The 16,951-nt window shown below is 34.0% G+C and overlaps 1 protein-coding gene across 1 annotated transcript in view; it reads left to right on the forward strand.

Annotated features, from left to right (window-relative positions):
• LOC149771142 (transient receptor potential cation channel subfamily M member-like 2) overlaps positions 1-16,951 on the forward strand; it is a 47,325-nt gene that overhangs the window by 23,118 nt on the left and 7,256 nt on the right. Inside the window, exons 4-9 of the mRNA XM_089948817.1 lie at positions 876-1,053; positions 4,511-4,674; positions 5,551-5,749; positions 8,055-8,161; positions 11,044-11,141; positions 12,119-12,303. Coding sequence (XP_089804943.1) covers positions 876-1,053; positions 4,511-4,674; positions 5,551-5,749; positions 8,055-8,161; positions 11,044-11,141; positions 12,119-12,303 — 931 coding nt within the window. The remainder of the gene's footprint in view (positions 1-875; positions 1,054-4,510; positions 4,675-5,550; positions 5,750-8,054; positions 8,162-11,043; positions 11,142-12,118; positions 12,304-16,951) is intronic.

The following is a 16,951-nucleotide window of genomic DNA, read 5'->3' on the forward strand; positions in this document are numbered from 1 at the left end:
ATAATTGAGCGCAACAGTACTAATGATGTCTGCTTCAAATGTTATCGCATGGATTAATAATTGTTCTAGTATACAAAATTATAAAACACTGTATTTGACCTAGGTCACAATTAGTATTTCTTGGAACTACTCTGGTACTTTAATATAATTATCCATTTTAAGTCACACACACACACACACACACACACACACATATATATATATATATATATATATGTATATATATATATATATATATATATATATATATATATATATATATATATATATATATATATATATATATAGTTACGCATATTTAAATTTTATTGTTTGCTAGTTTTTAATCATGTGTTATGTTTAATTGTAATTTGTAATTGACCTTGTGTAGAATCAGGTTAATTGTGTACATGACTGTGGTACAAGATACAATGGCCATGTAGGCATTCATAGCCCATTATTTCACTAACTGATGCAAAACATCATTTGTTATTTGGCAAATATATATATATATATATATATATATATATATATATATATATATATATATATATATATATATATATATATATATATATATATATGTATATATATATGTAACAAATGAAATGCTATCTTTTGCACCAATCAAGCAATTATTATCTAACAAAGTACTGATTTGTAAGCAAACTTGTATCATAATGGTAATCAGCCTATTCAAATGATAACTATGAGCGTAATTTTAGCCGTATTATTTATTTATTTCCAGCTAGATTTCACAGTAATAAGAGATAGCCACCTATTGGAGGTTTATAGTTTAACATACTTGAACAAGGCTGTAAAATTATAATTATTTCGACATATAAACAATCAAACACAAAAAGTCAACATATGCTATATTATTTTCAATTTCGCAGTTTGTCCGTGTTGATATAAAAACTGAAATGCCAAAGATGATGACAATGATGAAAATGTGGGGAATGGAAGAGCCAAACGTGATCATTTCTGTGACTGGTGATGAAGAAGACTTCAAGATGGACACACGTGTGCAATTAGCGTTTGAAAGTGGCCTGATGAAAGCAGCACACAACATGGGTTTGTATTTAACATCTTGTTTAAGATTATTTCATACTTGTCCTATACATTGTAACATGATATTACACAAACATTCGTCTCATAATCCTTTTGATTTGTTTAATTATCTGACATAAAATGCATTGGCGAGAACATTAACATTCATCAGTGTGGTTTGGTTGGGGTTGCGGTAATATAATACAAGAGAACCGGCATAAGTCATCAAGCCAAATAAAAAATGTTTGCTAGGCCATTAAGCTTTTCTGTCACTTTGTTGAAAAAATCAAATAAGGAAGAGATGAGTAGTGGTAGTGGTAGCACTGAAAAACCAGGTGATATAGGGTTCCCAGGGCACCTGTTTATTGAATAGTTGCTAAAGACAATTATTGAAATATTTGCATATTGATAGTAGGCCACAATCTATTTTATGTGGGAAACGGCTCATGTTGATTGCCACAGGCGTCTGTAAACTTAGAATGGTTCCTTCGGAAAATCAAAATAATCTCATTTTCAGACACTAAAATAGCTTAAAGATGGTCTTTAAAGTCCAAATTCAATATGGTAGCCAATCCCACTTATAAACAATTCAAGATTATAATTCTTTTCAGATATCCTAGAATTTAAATTATGTTAAATATTAGGAATACATGTATCCTTGAATATGATTGTCAAATCGTATTATACATTTTGCCTATCAACATATTAATGCTTTAAATATCCTCTAATATATCGTGAAATCATATTATCAAGTTCAGGTGCCCTCAAACTTCGTTGGTAAATCGTATTAAATGTCATAAAACTTCCAATGTTTTGGTTACAGCATACAAATATTTGATGTGCTTGGCTTGTATCATTAACTCCTCTAATACACTTCCGTATGCCTATATCTGTATCATACATTTTAAGAAATAGAGTAGTGAAAAGGAAATACATTAGCCAACAAAACATGATGTTAAAAAATGGTACATATCTTGTAGTTTATGGTGACTCCCATGCCGAATTTAAGAAAAACTCTTTTGAAATTTTTCATTATTGCCAGTAAGAAGCACTCAATTATGAACAGAAAAGCCTTGATCAGCCTTATTTCTCACCCCCTCTCCATTACAGTTAAAAATAAAAAATAAGTATAAAATATATTTACAATAGATACAAAATTAAATTAAACAAAAATGAAAGATAAAATAAAAATGACAGACTGGCATATCTATATATATATAACGCGAACATTAGAAGTAAATCATAAAATCGGCCAACCTACCTAAAGCACGTTCATGCAGAAGGTGCATAAGATAGGGTTTAAGGAAACATGAATTATTTCCCCTCTTATGTTACGTGTTTAGGCTCGAATAAGCAGTAACACCGGAAAGAGTGAAAGGAACAAGATTTCAAAAATAGGATAATTTATTTCCCTGTTAAAATATTTTAAAAATGAAAAAAAAATATTAGAAAAGAATCAAATCGAAAGATAATCCAAGAATAATCCAAGAATAATATTTTGAAGTCTAAATAATAAAATGTTCTATTAAATTCAAGTTCGAGTCCCGACGAAGAATCCAAGATGACAGTCGATGTCGTATACAGTAACGTGTACTATGTTGAAAAGTTTACAGTTCCTTGTAGAAAAACAATAATTAATCCTCCGGTCTTGGAAATCCAAATTAATTTTTTAAGTAATGTCTTTGTTTAAGAATTCTTTATGAGCACAAACAATTTACAGAGAAACGAATTAATCTTTTAGAATCTGAAAAATGAAAATGTAACTCAAAAACTTAAAACTGGTTACAGCAGAAGAAAACAACTTGACAAGTGATCATGTTTACATATAAAAATTACGTAGCCCCTGTATGTTCTTGATAAAACCCAATCATGTTGCTCAGACAAAATCCTGTTTATTTGACGCTCAGTCAAGGCCAGAAACAGTTTATTTTATTATTAGGCATTTATGGAAAGATTCAGGTCAAACTGAATTTTCTGGAAAATATCATATTCCGAGCTAACAAAATTACATTAAATTGACAGGTAAAGAAAAGAAAAAGATTGCAAAACCCACAAGCAATCAAATCAAAACAAGCACAAATTAAATCAAATTTAAATTATATCAAAAATACGTGACACCCAATCTTTAAGGCTTTAATAGACCCTATTGCATCATACCTCCCAAATGAGCAAGGAATTATGCATTTATAAAAGGGTTTAATTCTTTTGAACAAACTTATATAAAATGTTTGAACTGTATAGTTTTTTTAAGAATAAAAGATCACAATTGATTGTCGACAATTGTAGTGCCTTTCATTTGTCCTTGGATAATTTATTTCCTGCGTGCAGTTAGGAGAATTCATACTTTATTTTCCACCGTCTTTTTTCTTCACCCACCATGTGCGTTACAGTTTTTCACCTCACATCCACACTCATTACTTATATGGAATAGGACCGTCTGCACCGCTTACGTACACCACTGGCATGTGCCAATAATAAGTTGTCTTTCCTCTGTGGAGCCATTTGCTTTAATTTTTTCCAATCATTCGTATTAGCATTATAATGTTTCCAATTAATTTTAACGTGATGTTAATACATTGAAAATGATGTTACTGGAAAAAGCAGCAGAGGTTGGAGCAGGCATCTCAGTGTTTTATTTCGACGCTTGATTGGTATGGGGTACGGGTATTTTGAAGAAAGTGTCCGGTCGCGAAGATTCTTTTCCTGGATTTATGGTGACCATAATCAGTTGACAGGGATAATCATTTTCAGGAGGATCCGTCCTTTTGTCAGTAGGAGTATACAAAATAATTTTTAAGTTGGGCCCCTTCCGCTGCTTGAACAAGTGTAACATTATTGGATGATTATGTGCTAAACGTACTAGTGTTAATGTCAATCAATGGCACTTGTGACTAGTTTGTTATGGAGTCCGTGCGCTTAGAAGTCAGTTGTACCAGATGCTGATAAGCTTGGTTCAAACTGATTTTCCAGTAAAAATCAACGTGCACTGCAACAACGCACAGTTGTAATTGCAATCATCAGATTTGTTTCAAATTCAAATTTCAATCGGTAACATCATTGCCGAAAACGTACGTATATATTCCATTGTTAAATGTTGATAAGTGATTAACCATTATATCCTAACAGTTTATTTTTTTACCAGAATTGTCTTTGTGCAGACCAGTATTGATCTAGAAGCATCATAGGTTTTAGACAAACCCTGACTAAAGGGTCTGACAATGATCGGCTCAAGTAAATACATGTTACACCAGAACTTCCTCTTTCGAGAATGCTTTCTTAGTATTCTGCTTAAATCAGCTAATTCCTCCAAATAAAGGGTTTGACGTGGCGACAGTTGTATTCTGTTTAATGTGATACACTAATAGTATTGTCAGGTAATAAAGTAATTCCAATTACTTAGCATTGCATGGAATTTTATTTGTGCCTTTTGATTTTCAAGATATAGATGGGACGTAACATAGCACAACTACGTTTCTTTCAGGTGCCTGGATTATAACTGGAGGGACCTATGCTGGTGTTGTGAAAAATGTTGGAGAAGCAGTAAGAAAGAATCCAATGAACACTAGAAATCGGAAACCAGCTGTTGCCATTGGTATAGCACCATGGGGAGTCATTCAGAACAGAAGGGACCTGGAGCTCAAAGAGGTGATATTATGTGTGATATGATGTTGTTTATCCATGTAATTTTTAAAATAACTATTAAGTCTGTTCACTATGTTCTTTGTTGCATGTTTGTTAAAAAGTGGGAACTTTTACTGTACAAACTATCAAACGTAAATAGAAGATTTTTAAAAATATTTAGTGTCATTGGCACTATATAGCCAAATTCGTACTGATGTGATAATTAAGCCCTATAGATACACACATACTGCTCTGCCATAAACAAGCTGATACTCAGAATATAGTTAATTTAATTGACGAAGATATGGGTCTAAACGTCTCCACGCCTGCATTAATCCATTTACTTTTTCTTTATAGGAGAATATAAATTTGCTTTATTCAAATTTAAATGACTAAATCGATTCTACGTTTGTGAACCAATGCTGGCAGACTCTGGCATCAAGCCCTGTATAGGATGCCAGTCAATATCGGTTAGACCACGCGAATATAATGACACCTACACACAAATATAATAAATATATTATCCCTAATTTACAACTGCCCTAAATAGAGCTTGATCAAGGAATTACATCACTGACCTTGCAGATACTCAATCTAAGTATCTCATAATCCTAATTCCGCCATTCTAATTAATATGCAATGATATAAATGATATATTACAAAAATACCGTAAATCCGTTTTGTGTGCTTCAAAGTTCATTTTCAAATAAGCAATTAAAATGACTTTTCTGTGGAAACAACATAATTCTTTTCTTCTTTGTTAGATAATTAGTCAACCCTCACTTTCTCAACCATGCTAATGTCTGCATAACATAAAAATGATAAATTCAGAAGAAGAAAAAATATCAGTTAAACAAATGGACGATTTTTTATAACTTGTGATACTTTATCTTGATATAGGGGACATCTGAGCCTGCGAAATACCATATCAACGGGAAGCCAAATTCAAATGAGTGCTTTCTGGACCCAAATCACAGTCACTATATTTTAGTGGATGATGGAATCCAGCACAAGATTGAAACTGAGAACGATAGTATCAGTGATTTCAGGGTTCGACTGGAACAGGCAATATCCAAAATGACAACAGACAAAAAACATGGTAATGCTCTTTCTTGATATTTAATAATTTCCTGCATCCAAGCAATGTCTGTCTGTAAAGAGTGATGACCAGATCTGCCATCACTTAATCACATACAAAACAAGTTCATTACTGAGAATGGTAAGCAGACAACGAAAACTTTAAAACGTCTGGGTTTCAGCTTTAGATTTTTTGTTGACCAATCACAAACAATGTTATTTTTGTAGTTCATTACAAAAATTGGCTGATTAGGGAAATTCACTCTCACAATCAAGTTAAAAGTTTTTCTTATATTCAGGTCTCATCTGACATCACATTATCTATACGTATGACAGTTAGATGCACTTTTTTCGCATGTACTGCTCATTATTTTTAATAATAATAATAATAATAATAATGATAATAATAATATTATTATTATTATTATTATTATTATTATTATTATTATTATTATTATTATCAGTGGTAAAAATGTAACGTAGAAAAAGAAGAATTTAGTATCTTCCGGTCTTAAAAGGTGCAGAAAGGTTCAACATATTCTGGAGATGGAAGTTAAAATAATTTCAAGGAAAAGATAATATTTTGGGACATATTTATTCAATTTCATCTCATACTTATATTGTCATGATAATGAAGAGATATGCATTCGTTCTAATGTACAAATTCAGTCCTAAACACTGAAGTATAATTTCAAAACTTAGTTTACAGATTCCGATCTTATGCAATGAGCCAGGCTGAATGTAAATGTTTGGTAATGTAGGCAACATCTATAGTTTAAAATTATTTGTGTCATGTTTTATCAAAATATAAAAATAAATTCACACATAGAGTTTGTTTGTTTAAGAATTGCTGTATTTCAAAGTCTTGGTTTCTAAAATGTTTAGACCATCATCATTCCTCTTTGTTCAGACTGGTACTTCGGGTCTTCACGGCTGCTCTCTATCTAGGGCTATCTGTTATTCCACCTTCTTTCAAATGGGGATGGTCTTAAATTTGGTACAGAGTGTTCTACACAAGTCATGGCTGATCATTCCCTTCTGCGTTTGCCTTCAGGGTTCCAGTCCAGGGCATGGCGTGCTATGTCCGGCTGGACTCTCGATAGGGTATGTCCAGTCCATCTCCTGTTGCGTTCCTTTAAGTTGGATATTTATGTATATAATGTCATTTGCCATAATTCCTGGTTCCTGATTCAATGTGGCCATCTGATGTACAGGATCTGTTGGAGACAAGTAGTGACGAAAATCTGTAGCTGGTGTTTCAAGTTTGTTTGTCTCCCGGTCTCTGCCATATGAACCAGCGCAGATGAAGTCACTGGAGTTGAAGTTTTGTTTCTCCAGTGGCCCGAGAGTGCTTGCCTTTGGAACCCTCATCTGTCCTCCTGACTTGTTAACAATGATGCCAAAGTATTGGAACTTAGCGACATTCTCAATAGCATTTCGTATGGTCGGCAGGTATCTCTAGGCTGTTAGTTTGGGTTCGAGAAAATAAGCTCCTTAGCTGCATGTGCTGGAGTGTGTGCCATCAGACTAATATCATCTGCAAAGACAAGTCTTCCAGTATATGGATCAGGGTTTACTGTATTCGTTGTGGTCTATTCGCACCTTTATCACCCAGTGTATCATTAGTGAGAAGATACATGGTGATAAAAGCATCATTGCTTGCATACACTAAATATAGTATAGGCATTGAAGGTGGTCCCAATTATAGGCTAGATTACAACATTAAGAGAATCTATAAGGTCCTCCTGAGTTGTGCATTATATATCGTTACTATAATATGAGTTATTTAACAAATATTTGTTTCACTTATATAATTATCTATTGCTTCTGTGTATTTCTTATCAGCAACTCACCATGCCCAATTTGAGTATTTCTCCTAAAATATAAAGATGTCATGATGCCTTTATAAATAGCATATCACAGATAAAATAAATCTACACCATCGAGTTGAGCTGTATATACTCCCTTCGCTAAATTATGTATTCTTATATTCCAGCATTTTAAAAATCTTGCAGTGCCAATAGATGTACATCCTCACACTCTCAAAAGTTTCCGATATCATATTGTTGGAGAACACAATTGTGACGTTCTTGGATTACTTTTTGGTTTAACGGTTATTCTATCTAGCAAACGTTCCGATCCAGAGGAACGTCTCAGGACCTTGTAATTTCAGCAGCGTGACGTTTAGTCTGAGGCAACTACATGAAAAGGACAAAGATTGATGTAAAGTAACGTGTTCGTGGCATATCATATATGAAATTAAAGTATGCCCTGTAAGCATGCTGTGTTGAATGTAAAATCTGTGTTTCTTATACCATTCATTGCAGATGTCCTACCAGTCCTTGTATTAATAATGGTTCTAGGAGGACGAAGTCGTACATTGACGACAGTTAATAATGCTCTGAAGGACAATACACCAGTTGTCATTATAAAGGTAACAGAAAACTGAATTGTATATAAATTATAACATTTAATACTGCAGTTACACTAGAACAAGATGAATCAAATGTGTATCACCTAGACCGGGATCGTCTGCATAGAAGATATTCTTTTTACTGTAAATTTCAAACAAACATAGTATAATGTTGTTCAGTTAGAGCAATGGTCAACCTAGGTCTACATTAATTGCATTCGTATGCAAATCATGTATCGTTATATCTGATGTGCGTGTTTAGTAGGCTTTTTTGATTGAAAACTAAACCTATGATGTTTACTACAATAAGGACTGGTTGTTAAATCTTTGAAAATATTTGTATTGTGATGATGTTTCTAGTCCGATTTCTTGTTTGCAATATAAACAAGCGAAAGTGTTATAGCCAAACCGTCCAATACAATCGTACTTTTATAAACAATATTCTTAATATGACACTTTAAAACATATAGCATATAACATGTTCATGTGTTTACCGTGTAAACAGTAAACAGTTGTGATTGCCATATCATCATGGTATATGCTCTTGAAACATTAATATTCCTTTGCTGTTTAATACAGTTAATTGCCATTGATATGATTTGAAAGTTAAACGCAGTACGCGATAAATAATCATCCACTTATTGACAGTAGCTTGAGCTATTTTGTGTTACTGGTACCTTCAACATTGCTGTAGTTAGCAGGCATATATAAAGTTTACAAAGTAGAACAACCCAATTCATTAGAAATTATACAAACCAAAATTTCCTATTAAGAAAGCACGGGAACGCTGTTAAATATTATTGAATTGTTTGTGATCAGCAAATGTTTGAATTTCCTCTACACATGTAATTCAATAATAAGCTAAGCAGAATGATCTTGGTAGATAAAATTTTAATGCTAGGAGCAGTATGAACTAGTGATCCCTTTTTGCAATGAGAGTGTTAAATATCACATATAATACACAAACAGGAATTGCAAGAGCTGACAAAATAAACAATTTGGCGAATGCATATTTTACACCGACTCACAGCAATGCAGGTGTGAAAAGATCATTTTCAATGCTGAAAACAATTCAAAAAGATCTGTAATTAGTATGAATAAGTAGATCACCCAGTTAGTGGTGAGAAAAAGTTTAGAGTTAATGAAACTGTCCAGTCGTTTTGTATAGGCTTGCATGACCTAATAACTTATTCTCAATTGTACAACATTGCTTATGTACAAACAGTGCTATAGATTGACACCCACAATAATCCAAACGGTTCAAAGACATGCAAAGTTTTGGGAAGTTTGTTTTTGATTGGGAAGTTTGCTTTTGATTGGGAAGTTATGCCACAAGTATAGGTAACACTTAAGGTGCAGACGACTAATGCAAACATACTTAAAAGTTGACTGATAATAATAGAATATTAGTTTTAAATATAGAATTGCTTTTCACATATGTGGTCCTTTGTCCAATCCCATATGAACGATTCAAGGTGGACATTGATATTCTCAATTTTCTCCCATTTTCTTAAATATCACACTAACATTAAAGTGCATTACATATTAATACATATTAATTTGTTGCAACCTTTTTAAGTTTGTAAATTACGAATCATACAATCCAAGGTAACCTTGACTATCACCAGGATAGGCATTTACATTGAAACCAAATTTGTTGTTGACAAATGTAACACTTTAATCGGGGCAACGTTTTGATTGATATTTAACATTGCATACAATTAAAATGAAAAATGAATTTTGTTATAAATTGAATTTATACATATTACATAATGCAAGTTATTGCAGTGTTTGCCATTAAGGCAGCATGCCTTCTAATAAGCAGACAATCTAATCACAACAGGTGAAAATACTTTACATATCAGTACACATGTTGCCATTACAAAACTAGCTACTATAAGGAATTATGATTTTTAATTTAATGGAAGGGGTCTGGAACTTTTTATTTACGATTAAAAATTATTGTGATTTTTGTAAATTTCTCCTAATTTAGGAACCATTAAAAGTCAATTCTTTAGTAACTGTTGTAGTTGTAGTTAAACACGGCAGCATAACTGGTGCAGGAAGAACCTGGCAAAAAAAACGGAAACAACCACCGACCCACTAGAAGCTACTGGCAAGCTTTCTCACATACCCACATTGGCCGAATCTATGACTCAAACCCACGCACACAGGTGAGATGGCAATGATCGGTAACGGTGAGCGCTTTAGACACTCGACCTATCCGGGCCTCTCTTTAGTAACAGAACTAATGAGTGAATGCTATAAACCATGTACAAAGCGATAGAATTATGCAGTAAATATGCTTACTGCCAAGTCATCTTAAGCATCTAATGTGGCTTCATGATGTTATACCACATGTGACAGTAGTCAACAATTCCAACATATCAGATATAACAAAATATTGAATCTTATCAATCATTTTCCATTTTTATCTAAAGTATTATGTAAAACATTTATAAGAAATATGGAACATAATTTATATCATGATTTGGGTCCTTTGCTGATTGTTTTATTCAGAGTTGACTGTTTTCTAAAAGTATGAGAATGGTTTACATAACAACACACAAAAAGCATGTAGAATGTGTGAATGGTCTTTCTTCCTTGAACATGGATACATTAACACCAAGAGTTTGAACTAATATTCCCATAATGAAATATAAATGAAAACAAAAGTTTGAGTATACACAGAATATTCCGAAAATGCATAACATATACGTAGTTTATCGGTTTCACAAAAATGATTGAATTTTGTTTCTTACATGTGTTAAGTCATGAAAGTAAGCTGGAAATATTTTCGTATTAGGTGAACACTGAAAATTCAAGACCACAAAGGAGAATGAAAAATTGTGTTCCTCAATCATCGGAGGAAAATATGCATCTTTAAATTTTGTTTATTGCAGGGATCTGGAGGAGCAGCAGACATACTAGCTTATGCTTTCAAACACCTGGCAAAGGTTGAGGATTACGACAAAGATAATGAGGGACAAGCGAACATGAGGTTTATGAATGCAAATTCTCATTGAAGATGAATAATTACATTCTGTGCCGTAAATTGTTTGTTGGTATATGATGGCTCATCAAATTCTGAAAGGTTATATCACGCCTTGGGAAGTGTAGTAAAACCAAGTTTAGGCCAGCACAATTGTGGTTCTGAGTCTGATACGCTAACCACGGAATTAAGGCAGATTCGATTAAAATCTGGATATTAATCGCAAATGAAACACAACGTGTATATTGGTAATACATGTGCAAATTATTAGGTATTTGGAATGCAAAATAAATGTTTGCGAATGTATGTAAAATAAAAACGAATTCAGGTTTAAAGGCCAGCTATATATTCTAAACACGTTGTCGTTACCTTGTGAACTTATCACTAAGAACAAAGCTGTATAAAACGTAATGATATTCTTATTTTGATGCAAGCTGTTTGACGAAAAATATAAATGTAAGAAGTAAGGCATTACGTCATCACCCATTATATGCAGCATTTGTATAAAAATTATTTTAAGCAAATCAAAAAAATGTCTTGTTGAATAGATTCAGCATAAAAGTTCTGATATATGATAGATTTAATAATTTAGCAGACAAAATTTCATATATGGTATTTTAGCTAAGTTATTTCTGTAAGTGGATTGATAGGTAGAGTTTATTTGTCGGTCCATCACTCGTTTTGAAGCGACCATTGTAGAAAAGGAAAAGGAGCCAGTCAGTATATAATAATATTGAAAAAATGGTAACGGAAACATGGTATGCAGCATGTTTGTGACAAACTATGTGTTTAATGATACAGTTGATGATCAATATAAACTTTGGGTCGATAAATACATTGTACAACATATTTATATTAACAATTTAACACTTATTGTTTAATTAGTTGTTAATATTTTTTTCTAGAAAATGGTTGAAACGCTGAACTATGGCTCAGTGAGTATCTCTTTAGTAATGGTTTAATAGATAATACATTTGTTTCAACAGAACCGAAAAGCATATGACAGAAAGCCTGGAATGTAAGATCAAGGATAAAATGAAGAAGGAAAAGATAGATTGTAATATCGATGTAATCAAGGAATGCCTTGCCAAGTCCGATCTTATTCATATATTTAAAGTGGGCAGAGATAACCATGGCATTGATGCTGTCATGCTTAATGCATTGATGAAAGGTAAATGATTCTTGCAGTGAAATATAAATGTTTTGATTGCCTTACTAGATAATTATATTATGATATCGTATTTACAGTGACAAAAGTAGCCGTTCCAATTTTGCTTGTTCTAATATTAGTTTAAACTCATCACCACACTAACTAAATTAATTTAGAAATTTCCATTAGATTTCTACAGCTTTAATGAAACCAAATGAATGCGATATACGTATACCTATTCCAATACAGTAATGCATATGTTAAGCATAGACTTGAACACAAGATATACAAACGTTAAAAAATATAATTGATTTTCTCGGAGTCTGCTGTAACAGTAACATCCAACAATAACTGATTGTTACAGATAGCTTAGTATTATATGTTGTAGATAGGTAAAACATCTCAGCTAGTCATGTGAGATAGGTAGACTAGCATGATAATTGTTCATAAAATACTTTTGTATATTTTTTATAGTTAGACTAATTTTGGATTTGTTACTTGAATTAGCTTTGCAGTTACCTTGATATTACCCTTTTAAGTTTTCTCCAGAACAGGATTATGATGATGATTATACCTAATTTACGGCACTAAACATTTAACCATCTATATGATTATGAATGAGGTTTTCACACGAATGTGATGTTGCAGTAGCTGTTGAGAAATAAAATAAATATAAGAGTCGATTTTTGATCATACATACAGTGTGGTCATAATCGAGTCGAATGTATTAGTGAAAAATAGATTCTGCATAGATTTGCTGATGCAAACTATGGAATGCGAGGAGAGTGTCACTTACATATACAGGATTTCTTATTAACCCCATGGATTCTTTGTAAGTTTTTTAAAAACATTTGATATTGCTAATTCGCAGTCATGATGTGACACATTATGTGCAGATGGCTGCAATACTAGATTATATTTGGTAAAACTACTTATATTCATTGTGATAGTAAACAAATATATATTCATTATAAACATATAACGTAAATTGCAGCCTCTGTACTATACCCGTTAGTCCCGTTTTTATTCATGGAAGTCCTAAACATTTATATCCATACGGGTAGGATAAGAGAATATGAATGTATGCTATAATAATAATAATACGATTTATTATTGAAATGGGATCTATGACCATATCTACCGTATACATGAATAAGCGATACTGATGAGTGGTGGAAAGTGGGCGTTTGACCCTTTTGACCCCTCAAAATATTTTGAAGGGATTTATGCAGGTCTATCTTCACATAATTAATTTACCAATCGACTAGAGTATAAAGAATACAACGTAGGAACTGAGATAGCTTTATTGTTTGGATGCATTATATAGATTTCCCAAAGAGGCTCAAAATACTCTGTATGCATTCTCATAGATATTATATAAGCACATTGATCAGACGAATAATTTGGAGGTGATCTAAGAAATGGAACGAGATAAACTAGGGCAGATTTACTAGCAAAACACGATTATAAATATAGTGATGTGAAAAGTAAAGTCGCAAGAGAAAAGTAATAATTCGCCCACTGAATCTAAAGTTTTTTGATAATTTTAGTGAAACATATTCCAGCTGTAATAAAGATGATATCGAAGAACAAATCAAATAAACAAATGCTTTTGTGTATTAGTATGGAAATCAAATCCTATCATGCCAGACGACTGTATTTGCGTTGCAAAGTAATATATTACGATGCAGAAGTGATGCGGCGTAAGTACTTGATAAAATCAGTAACGGCAGTTGTCGAAGATAAATATCTGAAAAGCAAAGATACATTTTGCAAGACGTTTGACATTATTAGATACGTTCAGAATTCTGTCAAAATTCATGCTGGTGCTGTACTCAGTGATGGACCATTTGAGATTATCGATGCAGACTTTTTCATGAAAGATATTATATTTAGCGCGCGCAAAGCAATTTCGCTATCACTATCCTGAAATAGCCGTAATTAATTATTTGACAAGGGCTGATCAACAACTTAGTATTAATTGTGCTGACATCAGATTCCATTGGTTTTTGTATAAAGTAGCACCGGAGTATTATAACAAGATAACACAACACAGCAGTGTTTACGCACAATTAGATAAGCACTATCGCCTTTATATAAAAATATCCACTATGAATAATAAATGCAAAGCTTCCTATGTTGAAATATGCTAACTTTGTGCAGAACATGGCATTACGAGCACAGTGAAACAAATACGGTGGTCTTACGTAATGGACCAGGTACATGACATGTCTTACATATGGTATCGGGGTCAAGTCACATAATCAATTTTGCCGACTATGTCGATTTGTTCGTGAATACCATTTGACGCGAGAAAATAAACCGATACCTGTCATTGCACAGACATATACAAAAGACAATAAAACAGAAATAATTGAAATCATAGGTACTACTGAAGCGATTAAAGTTTTTAAAATAAGTCATTGATCCACTTCTTAATTAGAGGCGCTTTCTTCCTTATATAAGCATGCGTACCGAGCCTGAGCTCAAACAGATCGCACATCAACAGGAACTATACATACCATGTTGTATAATAAAGGCTGACATATTTAAATTATTGAGACCCACTTGGTCCACCATCGCCACCACCGGTTGCCACTGCAACATCAACGATTACTAATAAAACAACAGCACAACAACTCGAACAATTTGCGATTGATAATAATATCTGAATACCAAGAGGTGCAAGAAAAGTTGACAGCCTTGCGTCATGAATTAAACAGTCTCAGTAGTTTTACATCTGCTATTGCTACTGAAGCAGCCAAGTATTTTCGTGCAAATCACAGCAAACATAAATACCTGAAAACAAATTTCAAAAGGGCAAGGGCAAATAGAGAATCACGTGGCAATTATGCAACCCACATACAAACCAGGCAGATACACCCAACAAATATTAATTCATACGATTGCTGGAATCGTATCAGTATTACAAAACTTCGGACAGTCTAGTGTTTAAGCAGACATTGTTCTTAGCGCCTATTTGGTTATGCCACTTGACATGGAAGGATTCAGAACTAGAAAATCCTCGATTCATAGTGGTGCCGTCGTAATTTTGAACAGTATAAATATCAGCGCCATCAACGATAAAATTGGTGAAGAAAATAGAAAAAAATTCTCGAAACGTTGCAGAAACTCAAGAATGCAGGATCAGGATGGACTCCTGAAAGATAATAAAGGCTGAAGTACAACTCGAAAATACTGGCAGCTCCTGGGTAAAGTCAATTTTACTAAAGTCACACTGAACAAATTTAAAACACTTAACCCAGATATCTCAGTTAATGTGTTCACTTACAACACAAGCTTTTAACCGTTTGCATTATCCCCACATCGGCAGCATGGACGAATCTAGACTGATTTGTTATTAGAAAGTGAAATGATCGAATCAGATTCGGTATCTCACTAGATATGGATAAAGAATCTTGCTCGGCTGCTTAACCAAGACAGTATGCATCACGGTAAGACATATCCATGCAGTTGTGGCATGCAGAGGTGGCATGTGTGTATTCCCCCCCCCCCCCCCCACCCCCCCCCCCCCTCCCCCCCCCCCCCCCCCCCCCCCCCCCCCCCCCCCCCCCACCCCCCCCCCCCCCCCCCCCCCCCCGATATTGACCAACATTTGTCCATCGGGCGTTCACTTTGTGGCAAAATAGCAATGATAGGTCACATTTGCACTCGTGCCAACAATCCAAACATCGGCGTGTATGACGCCGCTCTCTTTATCAGTATCACCTTGGATATTGCGAAAATAACCTCTATGAATTTGCGATGATGCAATCGCTGCCAGTTTGGTAGATTTCAGTGGATTGATCCTGCGCAAGTGGATATAGAAAAGCATGTGCACGATTACAGCATTAACATCTACCACCGATCCTTCTTTGATGTTCATAACGAATACCCCAAACATTTACACCATGTGCACAAGGATTATCCGCTGACACCAGAACCACATGGTTGTCCCAGTATCAATGCTATATCGTTGATGAATATGGATCAAATACACTGAATGCACCAAACAAACTAGTACCAAGTCTATGGACCAAACACAATTATGAACTGCAGGTACGAATCATACAGCTTTATCTGCGACTGGTTGTGAGTATGACCAAGGTCCATCGAGTACTCGTATTTCGTCAGCAGCCTAGGATGGCTTCGTATATTCAGATGAATACGGATCTGAGAAAAAAGGCTACCAATGACTTTGAGAAGGTTTTTCTTGAAGATCATGACAATGCCGTGTTTTGAAAAACCATTGGGAATTTGTGCAAACGAGTCCGCATAGATCTTGTCCGTGATAGTGAACAAGACAAACTTCGAAGGCTTGTCGCTGACTCGGCATTTGAATCTTGAAAAATCTTTCCTGGTGGTCTTTTTGCCCTTCCCATTCAAACAATGAAAACTACCGCTGAGAAATCCAGTTTATGTTGGTTTGTCAGTACTGGACTTGTCAAAGCTGGTCATGTACAAGTTCCACTGCGACAAGATCATTTTACATAAATCGAGTCAAGATGATGTACACCAACATTGACTAGTTGCTGACACATATTACCACCGATGATGTGTGCGCGGACGTTGCACAACCATGTTTAGTAAAATAATTTGATACAAACGAGTATCCAAAACAACAGCCGTTATTTAGCAACGCAATTGAAAAGGTTGTTGGTAAGGTCCA

This window comes from Sinohyriopsis cumingii, unplaced genomic scaffold (genome assembly GCF_028554795.1).
Source record: "Sinohyriopsis cumingii isolate HCF-2022 unplaced genomic scaffold, ASM2855479v2 utg002106l, whole genome shotgun sequence".
NCBI lineage: Eukaryota > Metazoa > Mollusca > Bivalvia > Unionida > Unionidae > Sinohyriopsis > Sinohyriopsis cumingii.